This window comes from Nelumbo nucifera, chromosome 5 (genome assembly GCF_055504915.1).
Source record: "Nelumbo nucifera cultivar China Antique chromosome 5, China Antique-T2T, whole genome shotgun sequence".
Taxonomy (NCBI): domain Eukaryota; kingdom Viridiplantae; phylum Streptophyta; class Magnoliopsida; order Proteales; family Nelumbonaceae; genus Nelumbo; species Nelumbo nucifera.
Genome location: NC_142653.1, coordinates 76,860,088 through 76,881,855, shown reverse-complemented (window position 1 = coordinate 76,881,855; position 21,768 = coordinate 76,860,088). Strand labels below are relative to the sequence as shown.

The 21,768-nt window shown below is 38.0% G+C and overlaps 2 protein-coding genes across 2 annotated transcripts; both read left to right on the top strand.

Moving 5' to 3' along the window:
- The first annotated feature begins 344 nt into the window (after positions 1-344).
- On the top strand, positions 345-13,259 carry LOC104593924 (glycine-rich protein). The gene is made up of 3 exons (XM_010254018.2): positions 345-591; positions 11,937-12,108; positions 13,037-13,259. The coding sequence occupies exons 1-3, from the start codon at positions 444-446 to the stop codon at positions 13,128-13,130; spliced, it is 414 nt and encodes a 137-aa protein (XP_010252320.1). The 5' UTR covers positions 345-443; the 3' UTR covers positions 13,131-13,259.
- Positions 13,260-17,676: 4,417 nt separating this feature from the next.
- On the top strand, positions 17,677-20,963 carry LHCB5 (light harvesting complex of photosystem II 5). The gene is made up of 6 exons (XM_010254019.3): positions 17,677-18,007; positions 18,118-18,202; positions 18,304-18,354; positions 19,086-19,206; positions 19,977-20,111; positions 20,552-20,963. Exons 1-6 carry the CDS (start codon positions 17,782-17,784, stop codon positions 20,810-20,812), a joined length of 879 nt encoding a protein of 292 aa, XP_010252321.1. The 5' UTR covers positions 17,677-17,781; the 3' UTR covers positions 20,813-20,963.
- The last annotated feature ends 805 nt before the right edge of the window (positions 20,964-21,768 follow it).

Here is a 21,768-nt window from a genome sequence, read left to right as displayed (position 1 = left end):
ATCATATATTTATAATTTATTCATAAATATTTCAACCCCAAATTTAATATTATTAAAGTATTTAACTATTTTTTTTTTATTTCGTGGCCTATATTTTACCAAGAAGAAAATAAATTTCACTCATATATCCAATCACTTTCATATCTTTCTCTTTCCCCGTTATATATAAAATACTCAAGCATACTTAACTTGAGTTAAAGTGAAATTGGTCAAACCTATAGCCCGAAAATCAAGGCATTGGATCATCTGATCTGATTACCTTTAGCAGCTCCTGATCCTCTGATTGTTTAACACGTGGCAAGTTAAGAGAGTAAACCGTTTCACGGGTCTTCTCAGTCTCTGACCATCAGTGAAGCACTCAAACACCGGAAAGGAGAGGCAAAAACAGCACGGAAGGAGAAGTAGAGGGTGGAAGTGTGAAGAAACTCAGAAAGAAAGAAGAGATGAGCGGTGAAGGTCCGTATGGCGATGGAGAGAAGGGTCTTCTATGGAGGCTTCCGGTATTGAAATCGAAGCAACTGGGGAAACTCGGCCCTGCTTTCGGCCTTGGCGCTGGCTGTGGTTTCGGTTTCGGCATCGGCCTTCTCGGGGGTATATCATATTCAATCGTCATCCACCTCTATCTTTCTCTCTTTTTCTTTATATTGTTTTCTACTTCTTATTTTGTGTTCTCTGTAATCGATTTTGAAGCCTTAACCCACTTGAGCTGGTAAGGTTTGTCATTTTTCTAATCCACCCTTCTGTTACTCAATACGGTGGCTACAATGATAGAAGAAAGAGAAATTGGTTTGCGATTTCCTTCCAAGTGTACGCTATTGTTTATGTTTAAATTATATAATTGGATCATGTAATTCTTGTTGTATACGAAAATTCTCTGAAATAGGTTCATGAGATTGGTCAAAACTCTGCTTGAATTATGTGACAAGTGATATTTTTTGAATGACCAAACTGTAGTCAAGACAAATTTGGATCACAAATTATAGTCAATACACATTTGTGAATGAGTTGCCTCATTATACAACTTTTCTTTTTCCTTCAACGGTTCAACCCAAGGGAGAAATGTGCCATTTTTAGCTTCTCGGTACCATTCATTTGGGGTTCATAGATGCATCTGGAATTAGGGTCGCCATTCTTTAGAAACTTTATGTTCCAACATTCACCCTGATTTTTGGTGGTGCAATTCCTATTTGCATGACACGGCAGACCTTATATCAAATCACTTAGAGGTGTCCGTATACTATTTTCTTAGTTTCATGTTGATGGTCCTTGTTTCAAAGTGCCCCATGCTTCTGTAACTTAATTTTCATTGGATTTTGAGACTTGAGAATTACATTTTTAGACTATACAAACTTTTAAGTTTTCAGTCTGTGGGGGCAAAGTTTTCTATGAGATCCAGTTCCATTCCTTGACTCTTAAACTCCAGTTGTGCGCAATGAAAATTTAGCTAAGGCTAAGTTCACTGGAAATGATCTCAACATTCACCCTGTGTAGCATATCTGACAATCTGGATAATATTATCAACTTTGTCCAACAATCTAGGTAGTGTTTATGTTTCTATCCTCTGTCCAACTCCACATGAATGCCCTCTTCAAATATTGCTAGCTATTTGCTATGGATGTCAGCATATAAAATTACTACAAATAGTACATAAGATACAGTAATGAAGGGATTATGAGGCAGAATATACTCATGGGAAGCAGTACACAAACAGTTCAAGAATACATCTTAAAGCTCTCTCTCTCTCTCTCTTATCTTAGTAATCTTTTTGTATCTATGCACACAGTATAGTTACAGAGCATGCTGGTCCCTGTGCAGTTTCTTATTGAGCAGGGCACTGTATATGTATTGATCATACTTTTCTCATATATTATAAACTTCATATTTACATGTCATCAAATAAACCTAAGTGCAACAAATACAAGCATCAATAAAAGAAACATAATAACAATGTCCAAAGAGAGAAGTATTTGAAATAGGATGGGACCCCGAATATCAAAATGAACAATAGTAAAAGGAACATAACTTCTATTAGTACTTAAAGGATAGGAAACACAACAGTCTGTAGCAAATCCACAAACTTAACATTGAAAATCTAAAGAACCAGACCTAAACAAATAAAGAATAAGCACTTTAAATAAGAAAAATGACACATGACCAAGTATAAAATGCCAAAACATTAGTCGTCTTTTGTTACTATTAGTAACAGTACTAAATCTAGTGGAGGAAGACAAATAACAGACTAGATTTCAAGGGGCCTATGTTCAAGGACGAAAAATAACATGCCGGATTCTTATAGCAAATGAATGTGTTGAGGAACAAAGAAGGTTGGGGAGAAAAGGTGTTTTGGTTATGTTGGATTTGGAAAAAGCTTATGATTCTGTGTATTGGGAATTTTTTATTTTAAGTCTTGAGGAGATGTGGATTTGGGGAGAAGTGGTGTAAATGGATTGGTAGTTTAAAAACTTGTCACTATTCAATGATAGTCAATGGAGTTGTCGAGGATTTCTATGGGGCCATTAGGGGTTTGAGGCAAGGTGATCCTTTATCCTCTTTTCTGTTCACTCTTGTGGCTGATGCTTTGAGCAGACTTATATCAAGGGCAGAAAGAGTACAGCTAATCAAGGGGTGGAGTGTGGGTAGAGATGAAATTGTGGTGAAAGGTTTACACTTTTACAATTTGCAAACGATATCATTAATTTTTGTGATGAGGAGAATAGACAATGGATTGAGAATATAAAATTAGTGGTCAGGTTATTTGAAAAAATGTCCAATATGACGATTAACTAGAATGAAAGCAGATTTCAGGAGTAAACTGAGGGGAAGATGATCTAAGGTTAAGCATGGTTCAGAATATCGATACACCCTGATACAGAGGAAGGGGTATATTGGTACTTGAACATCACTCTATTTTTTTAAACTTTTTTGTTCAAAATTTGGGTTTGGGCTTATTTTTAAGTGTATCATTTATTAAAAGAAGGTTTCTTCATAAACCCTTGAAATAGGTGTATCAACACCTAAAAGATACAATATGATTATGTGTATCATATTGAAACCTTGGACCTTGAGGTCAGGAGCAGCATCTTTGGGGAGTGTGTGTGGTGAGTGGTCGATGAATTATTTAGGGCTCCCAAAGGCTAGTGGTGTAGGATTGACTGCTCTAATGGGTCGACTTAAAGAGTTTGTTCATTACCTCTTTCTTTTCTGCTTCTAAGAAAAGGGGCAAGGTGCTATAGAAATTTACAAGAGAGAATGGTCTAGAACAAATTCCAAACTAGGTGGCAACATAGCCAAGGGAGCACTAAGGTATGGAAGGAAAAAGCCTGGTTATCTGGAGTAGTTGCAAATGAAGCATGAGGGAACACTAGGGCTCTGTTTCTAGGAGAGAATGGGGGAGGTAGCAGAAATTTTTGTTGATGTCAGTAAGGTTAGTAAGTTGCGGGAGAGAATGGGGGTGTTGAAGTTGGTTGATGTTTTTTGAAAGTCTCAGTTAGTCTTCTTCTCTCTTGGGTGATATCTTATCACATTTGTTCTGTATTCTCTTTTTATTTTACTTTTCAAAAGAAAATGAGGGTGTTGTACGCTAGTTTGGTGGGAAGAGTTGTTGAGAGAGAAATGGAGATGGAAAAGGTTGAAGCTCGGGCAAATCTAGAGTGGGTAAGAGAGAGGGTTTTGGGGGCGAGGAAGTTGAAAGGTGGTTGATGGTTTTCATGTTTATTGTAGACAAGCAGTAGAGTGGGTTTTGAAGTTCGAGAGATCAAGAAAGAGAGATCTTGATCTACGTCTCAAATGGTGGTTCTTGGTGGCGGGGGAAGTGCTTGGAGGTAGAAGGAAATAGGTAGCATGGATTGAGGTGATTGGAATACCTTTGCATGCATGGAGTATGGAGGACATCTTTGCCATTCCATATAGGATGGTGCTTAACTTTGCATCCTTGCAGGGAAATATTATGGGTTGAGAGTTATTGTGTATGGAGAAGATGAAGCATTTTAAGAGCAAAGGAGAAGGGAATGGCAGAAGAACAGAAGAAAGGAGAAGAGGAAGGAATTGAGGGGAAGGGAGATGATGATAGAGATGTGGAATTCTCAAGAGGCAGGGTGGAGGAGACAAAGGAAGGGAGGAAGCCAAAAAGTTGGGCTAGGAGAGGAGAGGAAGAAGAAGAAGAGGATGAGGTTGCAAGGGATTTAGTAAGAGAGGGTCATGTGGAAGGTTTGAGATTGAGTGGATAGATGGTAGATATCCATGTGGAGGAGGATAATTTAAAGGAGGTAGAAGACCAAGGGTCGGGTAATGAAAGGAGGGAAGGAATTTAAAAACAGATGTTAGTAGGTTTTAAAAAGAAGGAAGAGAGCGGTGGGGACCACCGACTCAAGAAATTTAGTAAGAGCTTTAAAAATTAGAACTGACGCAAGTGGCTACAAGTGCTAAAAGGTTTTTTGGGTAACATAAGGGTGAACCCAAATGGTTGGAAAAAATAGAGAGATGGAGAGAAGGTAAAAAGTCAAAAGAAAACAACGAATGCTGTATCTAGCTGGTTGTAAGATATGAGGGAGGTTGAAAGGTCATATCATTTAACGGCGACGAAGCAAGGCAAATTGGGAAGTTCACCTTACAAATAGTTGATTAGAAGCTAAGAGGCAAGGAAACACTTGAAGAAGGTGTGTTCTCTCAAGAATGCAATATCAACCAAGGTTAGGTAGGTTTATCTGTGATTCAGATCACGTCATCGCCTATGAGACAATATCTGGATCTTATTTTTAGTGGGGTAAAGTTTTGAAGATCGCAAAAGCTGAAGACAAGGAAGGTGGTAGTGTCAACCAGGTAGATTGTTCGGTGACGTTAGGGGGAAAAGAATCTGTTGTGATTGGCTCAAGATCCGTGGAGAGTGAGGCCTATTTGAATGCTGAGACGAAAGGACTATTGGAGATTACTGAGGAGGTGAAATTGCAATAATACAACCTCAATCAAGGGTTGGAGGTTTCAGATCCAAGCCAAAATTCTTTTTTGGAAGTGGCATAGAGTCAAAGCATAATAATGTTAGTGGAGGTGGAGGGCGGAGGAGTAAAGTGATCAAACTTAAGGAGGAAGTGAAACTGGCAAGTTGGAGCTATCAACAATGATAGGTAATAGGAAGAATGATGAGGCTCGATCAAGAGTTTTAGAAATCATTGCTTACTTGAATACTACTGAGGTATGTTCAAAAGGTAAAGTTTCGAAAATGAAGATTATTGAGCTTCGGGGAGTTAAAGGTCAAGATCTAGGAGTGAAGCTGCAGAGGATGTTGGCTTCTGAGGAAGGTTTGGATCCGAGGTCAAAGACTGAGGATAAGAAGGAAAGGGGCGATCGAGCTAGTGAGGAAAACTCGCTTGTGTCTTCTTCAGCCATTGTAGGTGAGAAGGGGGGGAAGCGGAGATTAAATGTTTGGTTGATAGGGATGTTAAGGTGGGCAAGAGCTTAGGTCTGTTTTTTTGGTGCGGAGAGGAGTTTCCTAGAAGGTCTTTTGAAGCATTTGAAAAAAAAAAACAAGAGGGAAGAGAGATTAAGGAAGATTGCTATTGGGGAAGGAGGAGAGGCATGGAATGAGGAAGGAAATGGACAAGATGATTTTCTTGAAGAAGACTTTTAAAATGTTGTGTTCGGGACTTTCTGTTGTTCCCTCTTGCTTTTGAGTTTTGAGCTCTTGTTTTGTTGTTTGTTGTTTGTTGGGCAGGTGTTATCTTAACACCTAGAAGGTGCTTGTATTCAGCTTGTTCTTTTTATTTTTAATAAAATTTTCATTTTACCTTTCAAAAATAAAAACCTTTGGAAGAAGATAGCAAGACAAGGGAGGAGAAAGAAATAGGAGTGGGGGAGGAGAGAGAGGGGGAAAAAAAAGAGAACGAATCAAGACTTGGAAGGAGGCAGTGGACAACAGAGAAAAATTTACAATAGAAAAAAGAGACCTATCATTCAAGGAGACAAGAAGAATCAAAGTGGGAGGGGGAAAGAGAGAGAACTGGTAAGCTTGGGAGTGGATTTAAAAGAGGGGAGTGATAGGAATGGATCAGCACCCTTGAAGACTTATCCTAGAAAGAAGAAGGCCTTACAACAGGTCCTGATATGGCATAGTGATGGTACTTGGGATTTGGACTGAATTGAACACCAAGGATATTTTGCCATTTTATAATTTTTCTGTAGGGTCCAATAATAGGTAGTCCTGTAAACGGTATTCGAAAATCTGAATTCGAATCCGAGATTCGGTATAATTGAATCGAATTCGGATATTATTTTTTTACCGAATGAATTATCAGATCGGCATTGGATATACATTGATCTGATCCGATAAATATCCGAACCGATTATATATATATATAATATAATATAAAGGTTAAAAAAAGAAGAAAAAAGAAAATGAGAAATGAGTTCGAAAACCGAATTCTTTCATTCTTTTTAGTCTTTTGTTGAAGTCGAACCTTACCTCTCTAGCTCTCTCTCCCAAGTTTCAAAACCCTAACCCTCCGCCACTCCCTTCATCGTCGTCGGACACCGCCCCTCATCGTCCTCCAAGCAACCACCAGCCCTTTGTCGGATGCCGTTATCGCTCATCTAGTCATCTTTCCTCTATCTCTATTCTCTTAAAGCCTCAGTGAGACAATGACCCGCCGCCCAAGCAACCACCATCACTACCAGCAATGTCGGTGATAGCGGTCGAGCACTGGTCACCGGCCATATCTCAATCTCAAGCTCAACGCCATCTCCTTCGCCGCTACTCAAGCTCAAGCTCAAGCTCAACGCCTCAAGGCCCTCAACCGTCCAACATCACTGGCCATTGTGCTGTAATAGTCCAGCATCACCGACCAACATTGCTCACTAGTCACTACCATCGCATTTGCACTGCTGGGAACCCACGATTTCCGCCATCACATACTCACACTTGGCCCATCGCCAGGAACCCATGACTGCCGCCATCAATCCCCTGCCTCTTTTCTCAAGGGAATCACTTTTTTTTCTTTGCAAACTCAGTCATTTAGGATTCTAGGCCTCATGTCGGTTGAATTTGAATCGAATTGAATATTCGATTTAATAATCGGATTTGAATTTGAATTGAAACATTCGATATCCGACGGATATCAAATCGAATTCGAATTCGAATATTGTTCTTTATAATCAGTTTCGAATTTGAATCTAGCCTGATTCTTCGAATTTGATCCGTTTACAGGCCTAATAATAGGGTTCAGTTTTCTATTTATAGTTTGTTTATGTTTAAAATTTTAGAGTCATTGCATAAGTAGGATTAGAGTTATTGAGTCTTCTTTGAATTGAAATAGGATATGACAACTTAGTTTGAGTCCTACTAGGATTTTTGAGTCTAACAGTTTGACTCCTAAGACTGTTATGAGTCCAATAGTTTGACTCCTAGGATTATTATGAGTTTAGAGTCTATAAATATGTATGGACCTTTTACAGAAAAGGCAATGAAGTTTATTGAGTTTCTTCAGCTTATGCTAGCTATGGTGAGTAATTCCTAATGCCTTAGAGTGATTCTAGACACCCTGAGTGATTCCAGGTATTTTCTCTTTTCTTTCTCTCCCTATTTTCTCACAGAAGAAAAACAGTCCCAAAAGAATAAGAAAATTGATTAAAAGAAGGAAAAAAAACAAAGGTGATAGCAGCAGCAAGAAGAAGAAGAAGAAGAAGAGTCCAGTTGTGAGAAGGGTGAGGAGTAGAGTTGTTCGTACTATCCCTCCTTCCCCTAATCCTTTCATTAAAAAATTAATCACTAATTTTCAGAAATTACAAGTAAGCCCTTAATTGGGTGGCCAACTAATTAAACAAAATAAAACTGATGTTAACAGGCCCATAAGAGAAGGCCCATTAACAGAACAGAACAGAAGAATAAAAAAGAAATAACAACTATGGGCTATGGGCCATTCGACCCATCTTCTCTACACTCCCCCTCTTTTTTTTATCAATAACTCTGAAAATTTTCATTAATTAAGATGCTTTAGGATACAACAAGAAGTTGCAAAGAAATCAGCATAGAAGCTGACCCAGGACAGAATTATGTCAATCATGCCCAACTTGCTTGTATCATGATGTCTTGGCCTTGGAGATTCCTTTGGTAAGAATGCCAGCTAACTGTTCTTCAGATGCAATGAAAGATATCCAAACTTCTCCAAAAGCCACTCTTTTTCTCTAATGAAATGCCTGTCAACTTCAATGTGTTTAGTTCTATCGTGTTGCACAGGATTATAGGCAATGTTAATGGCAGCCTAATTGTCACAACACAACATTAGTGGTCTGTCATACTCAACACCTAATTCCTCTATCAGGGATTGAAGCCAAAGTAACTCAAAAAACTCCATGAGCCATAGCTCTATACATCTCTATGGGGAGAAGAATCACCTTGATCAGATCCACTCTAGCCAACTTACCCACCTATTATTACCTGTCCACCTTTAGAATTTTGGTAAAAATTTCAAGGCAATTAGAAAAAAAATAATGAGAAATTTCTTATGGGAGCTGGGAGATGAAAAGAAAGATCATCTAGTAAAATGGGAACAAGTGTATAAAGCTAAGGATTAAGGATTAGGCTTAAGGAATCTGGTTAAGAGAAATACAACTCTCCTAGGAAAATGGCTTTGAAGATTTCCCCTAGAAGGAGAAAGGTTGTGGCATAAGGTCATTGGAAGCATCCATGATGTAGCGGATAATGGCTGGGACACAAAACTGGCACCTCAAGTAGCTTCAAACTCCCCTTAGAAAGAAAATTTTGAGGTACTTCCAACATTTCTTAATTTTATCCGTTGTGATGTGGGGTGTGGAAACAAAGTCTTTTTTCTGGGAAGACCTCTGGCTGGGGGAATTACCCCTTAAACTGCAATTCCCTGTACTTTATGCTTCATCAAACTATAAGGTTGAGCTTGTTGTCAGGTTTGGCTTACCCTTAGGGCTTGGTTTAAACTAGGACTTTAGTTTTAGAAGGGGTTTAAGGGATAATGAATGTGAATCCCTTGTTCTCCTACTTTCAAAATTGGTAAAGGTCTTCTTGGATCAAAACTCTGTGGATGGTAGAGTTTGGTCTCCCTCCTTGGTGGCCTCTTCTCTTGTGCTTCCTTTTTCAACATTCTTACCCTCTCAGAACCTGTGGGAGAGAATTTCTGGTGAAAGAAATTTGGTGTAAACCAATCCCCCTAAAGTGCAAACTCTTTATTGGGAAATGTTCCTTGGAAAGGTTAACACCTGCGACATGCTATAGAAAAGAAGGCTAGTTAAATGCCTCTCTCCTCACGTTTGTATCCTTTGTTTGGCTAGTGGTGAGACCCTTCCTCATTTACTAATCTCTTGGTCTTTTGTGTCTTGCATTTGGGAATACTTCTCGTCACTCTTTGGTTGCAAATGGGATCCCCCACAAGATATGATCAGCTTATTCAGCTCCAACTTCTTGCGGCAACAGAAAAAAGGGCAAAGTGCTTATGGAGAGTAACAACAACAGCTGTGATATGGACGATTTGGAAATAAAGAAATCATAGGATTTTCAATGAGAAGAGCGGACCTAAGGAGGAAGTAATTGAAACCATAAAAATCAGATAAGTTGTTGATATCTTCAAAGATGCCTCAATAAATGAAATAATAAAAAAATGGAAGGAAGTTGCACAAATGGAAATGCTTAAAAAATTATCAAGATGGATTGAAACCTCCAGAGCCAAATAAATTGAAGCTGAACTTTGATGGTAGCTACTTTGGTAACCCTGGGAGGGTAGGAATAGGGGGAGTCTTTAGAAATCATCATGGAGAAGTTGTGGCTTTGTTCTTAGGACCAATTGGGTACAATGACTCGGTTCAGGCAAAGATAATGGCTAGGGGTGCAACTTGGGCAGGTCCAGCCCAAAATTTTACACAGGCTGGGCTCGGGCCCAAGAAGTCCGGCTTTTTTATTTTTCGGCCCTTAGGTAGCTCGAACCTGGCCCGAGCCTGGCCCAACTATATACATCTATACATACATGTGTATATATGTAAATGTTGCATACATATTTACATATATATATATATACATACATATTTGTATATATAACATTTTTATACATATTTACATATATACACAAATATATTTATACATATTTGCATAAATACATTTATATATGTATAATTTTAGAGTGAGTTCATTGACCAACTCGAGCCCGGCCTGGGCCCAAGCTCAACCCAAGTGCATCAAATTACAGTGCGGGCTGTGCTCAGATTTGAAAATTTGGGCTTGACCTCGGGCTCGGGCCTTAAGCCCAAATTTTAGGGCTGGGCTCTGGTTACCATAAACTCGGCCCAACCTGCCCGACTTGCACCCCTAATAATGGCACTATTACGAGGTTTGAAATTAGCAGTACAATTAGAAGCTAGATAGTTGGAAGTGGAAGGGGACTCACTATTGGTCATCTCTTGGGCTAAGCTAGTAAACTCAGCACCCTGGAAGTATTGATTTGCATTCGGGGAGATTGACCTTCTTGCTAAGAGTCTTAACTCTACATTTGGGTGGGTTAAAAGGACAGAAAATGGATTGGCAGGTACTCTAGCAAAACAGGGAGTTGATGGGTCTACTCTATTTTGGGCAAAACTGTAGCTGGCTGTTTTAAAACAGAGAGATGATGATCCTTGTAATCTGGGACAAATTGTATATTGCTATACTCTGGACTGCAGAGTAGCTAAAGTACATGTAATCATCTTTTTGAATTTATAAATGAAATCTCTTTTGCTGATAAAAAAATAAGTAGCTCCATACTCTTCAGAGGAAGGATGGATGGCAGGATACAAAAGAAACATCATATATCTGAGCCTCCTTTTTCTTTATATGTCAATTCATTACTACTCTCCCATGGCCCTGGTTTACCCTATAACAGAAGATCCTTGGCAACACCTGATCCTGCCAGAGTCTACTATACTATGTGGTATTCTGGGGACCCCCTCTGAATGAGGAATTCAATGTACAAACCCAGCCCTTTCCTCATCAAATACCTTATACACGAAGGCACTTTCTCCATTAACAGCACTTTATGATCACTTGGTAGTCTCTTTCATCCTGTAAATCTGTTTTGGCCTTCTGTTGAAGCCAATTTTAGTCACTGCATTAGAGCTAATAATTCGTGCTTTTAGTGAGATACCTACACCAATGAGTGATAGAAAGTTAGAAACCTATGTTTCTTATCATCTCTGACCTCAAATGCCAAAGGGTCCCAGATTGCCTAAACAACACCCATCAAAGTTCAATTTTATTTTTCTTGGTCTAATGCTTCCCATTGAACATGCATTTTCTGTCTTGAATGATCTCTTTTGGTTATAACTTTTAGGTTGTGGATGGCTGTAATGCTTGTTTGTATAGCTACAACGAAGATAGAGAGAGAACCTCAAATCACTCAATGGGGAGCTTAGAATTACTGTAATATGGGGATCACTCACCAGAGGCATAATATGCAAAACCGAAAAGAATCACTTAAATATCATAATCCACGTTTTTGCAGCAATAGACACACACTTACAAGGTTCAAACTCCTCACTAAATTATGACAACTCAATTACAAATCTACTATCCATACTCCAACACAGAATATTACTCCTGGACTACTTAACCAAAAGCTCTGAAATTTTAAACACAACCAAACTATGATTAAACAAATCAAACTATTATGCTCAACCAGACAACCTTCTGAAATATAAAAATACCCCTACTGCTTAATGATATAAAATACACGGGAATTTCAAAAAATTCCATACCTGACCATTTGTCTCCTACATTAATAAGGTATTTTAGTCCTTTTCAGAGTGGTGCCTTAAGTTGCACCTCATGCTTTTGGAATTCGTTGTACTTTATTTGTTCTTCTTGCCTTAAAACTTGCTGGTTTTTCCTCTTCTGCTATTCTGTTCTATGAAATTAGCGAGGATGCTGAGTTGAGCTTTCCTTTCTACTGCAGGTGCAGGCATTGGTCCTGGATTTCCAGGGCTACAGTTGGGGTTTGGGTTTGGTGCTGGATGTGGGGTTGGATTAGGATTTGGTTATGGAATTGGGAAGGGTATTGCATATGATGAGAACCGAAGATATACAAATGTAGGGAAGCTTTTTCATGGATCTGGAAATCTCCCTCAGTAAGTATCTATTTACAATATGTTGGATTCTAATTACATCCTGCTCTTTTTATTCTCCACATCTTTGTTTTTCTTTTCTAATGACTTCTTTTCATCCAAATGAAAGGAAGAAGATAAAAAAAAAAAAACAGGAATAGAACGGAAATTCTAGAGTTGGGTTTCTAATACTAGTACATGTATTATTTGTAATTTGTATCAACAATGATAGGTTTGACGAATTCTAGCACCCCAAATAGAACCTATTATATATTGGTAATATGACAATGAGTTTTAGAATCTAGTATTTCTAAACTGGAGAACACTTAATAGAGAACTCACAGGGTCATCATCATCATCATCATCATCATCATCTAAGCCTTGTCCCAACCATATGGGGTCAGCTAAGAGAGCTGATATCAGGTGATCTTGTAATTGCAAATCTAAGGACCCTTTCAAGCAATCACAGGTTTCTTTTCTTTGGATTTTTGCTTCATGGGTACTACAGACTAAGACTCAGCTACAACTAGCCAGAGAACTTACCAACTGAGCCCACCATCAGTTGGTTCAAGCAGATAATTTGTTATGTCTACCAGTTATACAATTGAACATTTCTAATGGTTATCTATTCTACATCTTCTAAATACATTTTATCATATTCTTTGATCCACCTAATGGAATTTGAGACGGATAGCTAATGATTATCTCTTTGGTTAGTTTCGTCATTGGAAACTGTGAAGGTGGAGCATCAGATCAAAGCTTCATTTCATAATAAATCATGTTGTGTTAATATCCCATGATATTTTGAGAACCATAACTAATCATCCACCACTATTCAAGTTTATTATGCTTTATCACAGCTTCACCATTCTGATATTATTAGATCCAGGTTGCATAGCTAGCAAAGAACTTCTAAGTTAGTTCTTTATTCTTTTTTTTTTTTTGGTTCCAGGGACGAGATCAGTGCTCTCATTGATGAGGTGGTCATAAATACCAAGAAGCTAATTAGAGCAACTTCAAAAGAGATAGATAAGTGGAGAAGATGAGAGATAGTTCTGTCTCAGATGTTGAATCATATGATACTTATCATTTCAGTGAATGATATTAGCAGATCAACGTGTTTAATAGCATATTTCCTGTTCATGCCTTTATTTATTTATATCATTCTTTTTGCATGTTTATGGTCTCTACTAGTGCCATCTTCTAGGAGCTCTTAGGTTGTGTGAATTGGTTGCCTATGAAAATTAAAGTGCATATGAGTTGGACTATTGGATTAGCCGATTAGGTATTAGAGCCCACCCTTAAGAATTAAGGGTCTGTTTGGTTCACAGTCAGAGTTGTAATCAGAATCAATCAATTGGAATCAGAATTAGAATGATCTATTCCCCGTCTGTTTGGTTCAGATGGGAATCGGAAATTTGGAATCAGTTAGAATAGATTCTGATTTCCAAAGGGGTGGGGGGTGGGGGGTGGGGGGGAGGTATCCATTCGATATGGGTTTATCGTATCGTATCTTTTAAAAATGATACGATTCAAAACGCCTGTTTCCAGGTGTTTCAGACCTCCAATTTTTTAATAATAAAAAACATAAGCTTTCCAAATAATCAAAGTTTGAAAAAAAAGCAAAAAAAAATGATACGATACGGCCGAAACACGTATTGTATCGATACTTTGAACTTTGATCCAGCCTACCCAAACAGTTTCAGATTCCAAACCCCTATTTCTTCTCAAAGTTCAAAATTTCAATATGATACACCTATTTACAGGTGTCTTGGCTTTTTGGGACCCCTCTCTTATTTAATAAAAAATATGCATAAAAAAGTCCCCAAAAACCGAAATTTGAAAAAAAAAACTAAATAATGGTATCAAATGACTACTCAAGTCCAACTTATAATTGATTTTTCATATTTACTATAATTGTTTACAAAAATGAATTCTATTATTACTACTAGTATTTTTTCTTTTTTGTTTTCTTTCTTTTTTTTTTTTTGAGGGGGTGTGGGGGGCGTTGAAAGAGATGCGAGTTTTGAGAGCCACTTTCCCGAAAGAAAAAAATATGGTACTTTTATTGATAAAGCACAAATACGTATATACAAATATACAATTATTTTTCCTGTTTTTATTTCAAAGTTCTATTATTGTTGCTGCTGGCTGCAAAAGCTACTTAATTTCCTATAGCTTATTTATAATGTTATTAATTGAAATATAAAGAAATAATTAATCCTTTAGGGGTTATTGTCTAGTCACCGGTAATAACGTGGCTTTGAGCTTCACAGCTGTTACTTTGTGTAAAAGACGAAAATAATGCTACTTTCAATAAACTAATTAATAGTTCTTAATTGGGTGATGACCCTTATAAAACTAATTAATAGTTCTTAATTGTGATAATATAATTTGAGTTATATTTTTTTGATCAACATCGATTACGATTTATGATAGTGAAAGTTTGGCAAAAGTTTTAGTGTTGATCAAGGTTTTTAAAACTGAATCGGACAACGAACCAGTCAGGGTTCGGTTTTCAGGTCGAATGGTCCGACTGTTTGAACCAAATGAATGGCCCGTTCTGACAAAAAATTAAAAAAATGGCCAAACTATTGAATGGTTTGACTGCCCGGGTCAACGGTTTGCTGACTAAATCAATATTTTTTGGCAAAATAATGGTTCTGCGCTAAAACAGAACCGGTCATCAGACTGGTTCCTGGTTTTTCCGGTCCAATTGTCCAGTCTGGTCCGATTTTGAAAACCATTGTGCTGATTGCCACTCTGATGCATCTCTTCTTTCTACCCAAATCGGTGTTGCAAGATGAGTTTATTTAGGCGAAGTTTTGGAGGTTTGTTTATTTACTTACAGAGAAATTTAGAATTCAGTTTACCTCAGAAAGTTATATTAATTTTACGATTTTGCGTCTAACTGTCCAAGCAAGGTTTAAAATATCTACACGAACAAATAAGGACTGCAACTTGGGCTGGATTAACCTGAATCCAACCCAAAAAAATTGGATTGATGATCAGGTTAGGGTTGGGGTTGAGTTTTCCCAATTTAACTTTACTTCGAGTTGGGTTAGGGCTGGCCTTTAGGCAATCCAGCCCAATCCAAACCCGATTCTATTATTGCTATTGTTCACAAGGTTCAAAATATTGATACGCCCGATACACCGGTAGGGGCGTATCAGGCGTTTCGATACTTGTTTTTTTACCTTTTTTTTTTAAAACTGGTTCAGGGGAGACGGTCTAGGACCCCTCCATCTCCTGAACCGGTCAGACCCCCGATACACCCACTGTAGAGGCGTATCGGAAGGGTCCTAGAACGATACGTATCGGCCGATACGTAACGATACTTTGAACCTTGATTGTACATGTGTAGTATACATATCAATTTGTCTTTAACTCTTAAGCTTAACTCTATGACAAGTTATCATTAATGGTTTCTTTTCCATAAGTCTAGATTTTTATAGAAGATTTTATTATAACTTATAATAGACTCTAATCATTTGAAATATTTTTTATTCACTTTTCTTCTAAAATAATCAATAAAAATATCAAACAAACAAATACCAATAAAAAATATGGTCAATATATAGTCATAAAAGTTTAATTTAAATCTCTTAATTAAAGATTAAGAGAATTTGAGACACTTTGAGATTATAAGAAAATAGGAAAAGGTAAAGAACTCAGGTTGAGCCCAGCCCAGCCCAACTTGAGGTCAAGTTTGGATTGGATGAATGATAGAACCTTGGATTGGGCTAGCGTTGACCTTAACCCTCAATATTTCACTATATTTCAATTTATTTTGTTAATGAAATATAATATCAAAGTCAATTTTAATTCTTGAAGCAAAAATGGAGAAGTGCAGACAGGCCCATTGCAGAATTCTGATTTTCACTGCAGATCTATAACATTTCAAAAGGTTAATTACTCCCACCCTATCCATCAATGTCCACCCGTGAATTGGCATCAATTCCAAGCTGGCACCTACCCCAACTGTATCTTGTGCCTATGAATTCTGACCTTGGGCTGAACCGTCATTCTCAATTTTAGTTCATTTTATTAATATACAATTTTGATAATTTTTAATTTAATTTATTTATTGTGTGCAATATCTAATTACAAATTTACAATCCCAATTGGATTTTTAAATATTTAATCCAATATAAATCTGATGGATAAGATTCAATTCAAATTCAAATATAAATGAATCAAACTATAGACTTTGGATCTTCTGTCCACAAGAACTATATCCACGTCTACCTATAACCAAGGTTCAAAATATCGATATGCCCAATACGCCGGTAGGGGTGTATCGGGCGTTTCAATACTTGTTTTTTTACCTTTTTTTTTCAAAACTAGTTCAAGGGAGCCAGTCTAGGACCCCTCCATCCCCTGAACTGGTCAAACCCCCGATACACCCACTGTAGGGGCATATCGAAAGGGCCATAGAATGATACATATCGGCCGATACGGGCTGATACGTAATGATACTTTGAACCTTACCTATAACACACTACCCCCGTGCATTGGGAACATCTCCTCGTGCATAATATTATGTAGGAGGATGAGATGTTTTACATTTGTGGTTGCAATGTTATGTGGGTAGACGAGGGTAGAGTTCTTATGGGCAGGAGATCCAGACTCCAAACTAGGGGTGATCATTTCAGCCTGGCCCACACAAGCCCGTCTTGGAAATTTCGGGCTTGGGCTTAGGTTTTGCGTTCAGACCTGGCCTGGGCCCGGGCCCATATCAGGCCCGCAAATTTTAGGGTTGGGCTTGGGCTTAATACTTCAAGCTCGGCCTTGGCTCGGCCCGGCCCATATATATTTAAACTTACACATTTTGTGTATAATGTATAAATATTATAACATGACATGTATAATTTATATCATATGTAAAATTTTATATTATATAATATATAAAATAAAAGTTTATATACATGTTATGTCATTTAATATAAAATTTTATAAGTATATAATGTTTTATAATGAAAGACATTGGCCCGGAATCAGGCCCGGCCCGGCCCTGGCCCGTGTAGACTTGGGCTAGGGCTTATGTTACAGGCCCGGAACCCCGGGCCGAGCCGGACCCAGGACTAAGCTTTAGCCCTTATCATAAATGCAAAGCACAGCCCATGATCACCCCTACTCCAAACTATATTGGATTCGATTGGATCTGTTTACAGCCCTAATATTTATACTATGTGTAATTAGGGTCCAACTTGGAATTTGTCCAATACCAAAAACAAAAAAAACTTGGAATTTGTAGGTATGGATCCAACCCAATGGTCCGATTCAAGAAATCCTAGGGCCCAGCTTGTAGGCCCAAACAAATTTTGCACCAGCTCTGAGCTCACCGTCCTGACACTGACAGTTTTGAGCAGGAGGGTATTTCCGTCATTTGTTTAGGATGAGAAAAACAGAGATGGATCATGGGATGGGACATTTTATCCAAATAGAAGGAATCAAGTGGTTAGGAAGTATCCACGTCAGCACCATCATCTACCACGTCATCAAATCCCACCCTATCAGATCAAAACTTCAGATTGCGCATCCCAGGAACCAACCAATTACCATCCCACTTGGCACACTCACATCCACCCGACCAAGCATTTAGTATCCCTCCCTCACCCTCTCTCCTTCCACACGTTCCACTTGTCACCACCTCACCGGAAAATCCAACTTTTCCGGCCAACCACTCAAGACCAAATGGCATCCCTCGCAGCGTCCACGGCGTCCGCCTCTCTGGGCGTCAAGGAAATGCTCGGCAACCCTCTAAACTTCACTGGTGCTGCCCGGCCTGCACCCTCGGCTTCCAGCCCAACTACCTTCAAGACTGTCGCACTCTTCTCAAGGAAGAAGGCGGCTCCCCCACCACCCAAGCCTAAGCCCGCTGCCGCCGCTCCCATCAACGATGAACTCGCCAAGTGGTATGGTGAGTACTCCGACCATCGGATAGGACTGCATAGTGCTCTTGGTTAATTCCTTTTTAGGAGGGGTTCTTCTTCTATTCTTACAGTGACAATGTGGGTGATCTGATTTCAGGTCCTGACAGAAGAATTTTCTTGCCGGACGGTCTCTTGGACAGATCAGAAATCCCTGAATACCTCACCGGAGAAGTACCCGGAGAGTAAGAAGAGCTAACTTGAGCCATAAGATCAGGGTGTTTTTTTAGCATGTTCATGTGGCTAAGGCTTGTAATGTTTTGGGGTTCTGTTTATGTGATTGCAGTTATGGTTATGATCCCTTTGGTCTGAGCAAGAAACCTGAGGACTTCGCCAAGTAAGTCTAAATGCTGATCTTTCTTTGATTTGGTTCTGTTTGTCTCCTCTCGTGTTCCTTCTAATTTCTTTGATGCAAATGGAAAGGAATACAGAGTTTTCATTGTAAAAGGGGCAAAAGCATGGCCTAAGTATTTCATTCTGAAAAAATTTTCCTCCATTTTACAGAGAAGAAAATGCAACCTATAACTTTTCTTGAGTCCTCAACTTTTATTGTAAGGGGGAGAGAGAAAGAGAGAGGTTGTTTTCAAATTTGTTTTTCAGATATATTTTGGCCTCCTCAAAAACAAAAACAACTATCTTTTTTGAAACTTTTATGGAATTTTTACATTTGAAATGGAACAAAAAAATATCTGTTAGTTCAAAAAAAATTACTATTTCATCTGTTTTATTTTGTAGTTTTCCTCTTATATGTCTAAATCCTATTTTCTCTGCTATCTTTGCCCAAATGTTCACAGACCTTTACTTTTTAGAGCAATACCTGAATATACAAAACTGTACTAATATTTTGTTTTGATGACAGTCGAAATTGGGATTAACTCTTAAGGCTTTAAAAACTTTGACAAAATTTAATATCTTTGTCATGAATAATAAGAACCAATGAACCAAACTTTGAAAACAAAATATTGTGTGAACTCAAAAAAATGACAGTTTATCATTGAACCAAGCAATGGTCCCTGAGTGAAACCCAGTATGGTAAACTCATGTGTGAGAATTGTGGTTTCATTGCAGATATCAGGCATATGAACTCATTCATGCCCGGTGGGCCATGCTTGGAGCTGCAGGCTTCATCATTCCAGAGGCCTTCAACAAGTTTGGTGCCAATTGTGGTCCTGAAGCTGTTTGGTTCAAGGTACTCAACTGTACATTAAGTGAACTCCTTTGATATAGAATATTTATCTCTTTTGTGGTATGGATGAATGTTTAATTAAGCATCACCAAAGCATGTTAGAAGTATAGACCTACATTTTTATTTTTACATTTCAGGTGGTTGGGCTTATAACTCAATTACTAGAATCATTATAGGACCTGAATTAAGCATTATTAAACCATATTTAGTTTGTGTCAACCCCACTGACCTACAAGTGCAACTTGGTTATCCGATTTGAAGATTTTCCAAATTTGAAAAATGCTCAGCCTGAGCCTGCTCAAGTTGCATCTCTACCTTAATCCTTTCATTGTTCATACCAGGAATTTCATGTATGTTCTCATGTTTACCACTATTTTCCTGTTCCAAACCATATACATTTAGCTGTCTGTCCTCTATGAAACTCAATAGTACTATCCATCTAAGAAGAAAGTCTACTTAGCCCAGAATCAACATCTTAAACTACATGAGATCGGTAGAGAGGCAACCCAAGCATTTCCTATTAGTTCCTCCATCCCTCATGTGGCATTGAGTATTTAGGGTAAAGTGTGAATTGGTTCGGTTTACCCTGAACTGATTTATAAAATAGGGAAGACTTTGATCTTTTAATTGTTTATTGTGGACGTGCCTTCCTCACTGTCTGGCTGGTGGGGTTTTCTTCCACCGATATAGATGTAACTATCTCTAGACATAAAATCTTTTGACAAGTTAATAATCTTTACTTATGAGGTTCTTTCCTATGAACATTTATACAGACAGGAGCTCTACTTCTTGATGGGAACACTCTGAATTACTTTGGGAAGAACATCCCCATTAACCTTGTTGTTGCTGTCATTGCTGAAGTTATTCTTGTTGGGGGTGCAGAATACTACAGAATCATCAATGGCCTGGTATGCAAGCCTTGTTCTTGTTCTTATTGTAATTTTTCTGCTTCTTCTGCTGCCATTATTATTACAACTAAGAATTATTTTTTCTTAGCGAGTCTTGCACTATCAACTATTCCAAACCATGTCTCAGACATAATGAGAATTTGAAAGCAGAATTCTCTTTCCTTTTCTTTGAAAGAAAGCTGGAGCAGAAGAAGGAAAAGAAGGAACAATGAAGAAAAACCTTGAATTACAGAAGGCAAAAACATAATAGATAATACTGAAAATACGTATCCGGTATTATGTGGAATTTTCCATGTAAATTTGTGTTAATTGGGGGATTTTTGAACTCTAGAACATCTCAAGAGTAGTTTATCATGGTATGACTTCAAATGTTTATGGTAGTTATAAAATTAATTACAATTTACAACTAAGGTGGTATTTCTGTGTTTCCTTTTCTCTAGAATTTGGAGGACAAGCTTCATCCAGGTGGTCCATTTGATCCATTGGGGCTCGCAGAAGATCCTGACCAGGCAGCAATTTTGAAAGTTAAGGAGATTAAGAACGGAAGACTTGCAATGTTTGCCATGCTTGGTTTCTACTTTCAGGCTTATGTTACAGGCCAAGGTCCAGTTGAGAACCTGGCAGCCCACCTTAGTGATCCTTTTGGCAACAACTTGCTCACTGTTATTTCTGGATCAGCTGAAAGGGTTCCTACCCTGTAATTTTCTCTACTCTTGCACTCAAATGTCAATGTGTTGTAAATTCAATGAGAGCTTTTGAAGCATTTAATTGTAATCATCGAACTTTCACCCAACTGTTCTTACATTATAGTGTGCTCTTAAATCTTAATTATTAGCTCAGTTTGATTTGCTATTTTCTCAGTATAAACTCCTAGTTAACATCAGTCTCCTTCAAAGTTCAAAGTTTTATAGCATTGAGATCCTTTAAATGGTGTATTTGTACATGGAATTGCACTCAAATACATAATATATCAATGCTGACAAGTACAATCCATCATTTTGTGGCGAAATTCTGAACACCATTTATTTCATACATTGATCCTATAGATGGATGTAATCATATGGTCCTCAGATGATTGGCACTATTTTGTTCGCCTTTCAAGGAATAGTTGGTTAGAATCACCATATCCCAGGTGGGATTCATAAAGACATTTACCCCTAAAGCTAGTGTGGTGCAAGTCTCATCAACATCATCCAAGCCTTATTCCAACTATATAGGGTTGACTCCATGAATCCCTTTTCACCATTCGTTCTGTTTATGGTCATATCCACTGTTAAACTATTAGCGCCTAAATCATTTCTTACTACTTCCACCCATGTCCAAGTGTAGCTTTAAGTCTATTCCTGTAAAAGCCAATGGTTCTAGCTCAGTATGTTGATCATAGAAATTAAACTGGATTTGTTTCAATTGCAAATCCTAGAAATATCATTGAGGTTGAGGTCATACTGACATCCTTTTTCATTATGGTAGCTCCACCAGCACTGACCTTCCAAATCCCATTTTGTTTGTTTGTTTGTTAAAATCAGTGCAGGTATTAGAGAATCAGATAACTTCAATGTCTAATCCTAAACTAAGCAAACATGAAATCACTGTAATTGTAGTTGAAGTATCATGTCTGCTTATACTCAAACTTATCTTGAAACATATACCAGTTCAG

Excerpts from the sequence above, each read along its gene's own strand:
- LHCB5 (XM_010254019.3), top strand. The coding sequence starts at position 17,782 with ATGGCATCCCTCGCAGCGTCCACGGCGTCCGCCTCTCTGGGCGTCAAG. Across the intron at positions 18,008-18,117 it reads TGAACTCGCCAAGTGGTATG|GTCCTGACAGAAGAATTTTC; the intron begins GTGAGTACTCCG and ends ATCTGATTTCAG. Across the intron at positions 18,203-18,303 it reads ACCGGAGAAGTACCCGGAGA|TTATGGTTATGATCCCTTTG; the intron begins GTAAGAAGAGCT and ends ATGTGATTGCAG.
- LOC104593924 (XM_010254018.2), top strand. The coding sequence starts at position 444 with ATGAGCGGTGAAGGTCCGTATGGCGATGGAGAGAAGGGTCTTCTATGG. Across the intron at positions 592-11,936 it reads CGGCATCGGCCTTCTCGGGG|GTGCAGGCATTGGTCCTGGA; the intron begins GTATATCATATT and ends TTTCTACTGCAG. Across the intron at positions 12,109-13,036 it reads GGATCTGGAAATCTCCCTCA|GGACGAGATCAGTGCTCTCA; the intron begins GTAAGTATCTAT and ends TTTTGGTTCCAG.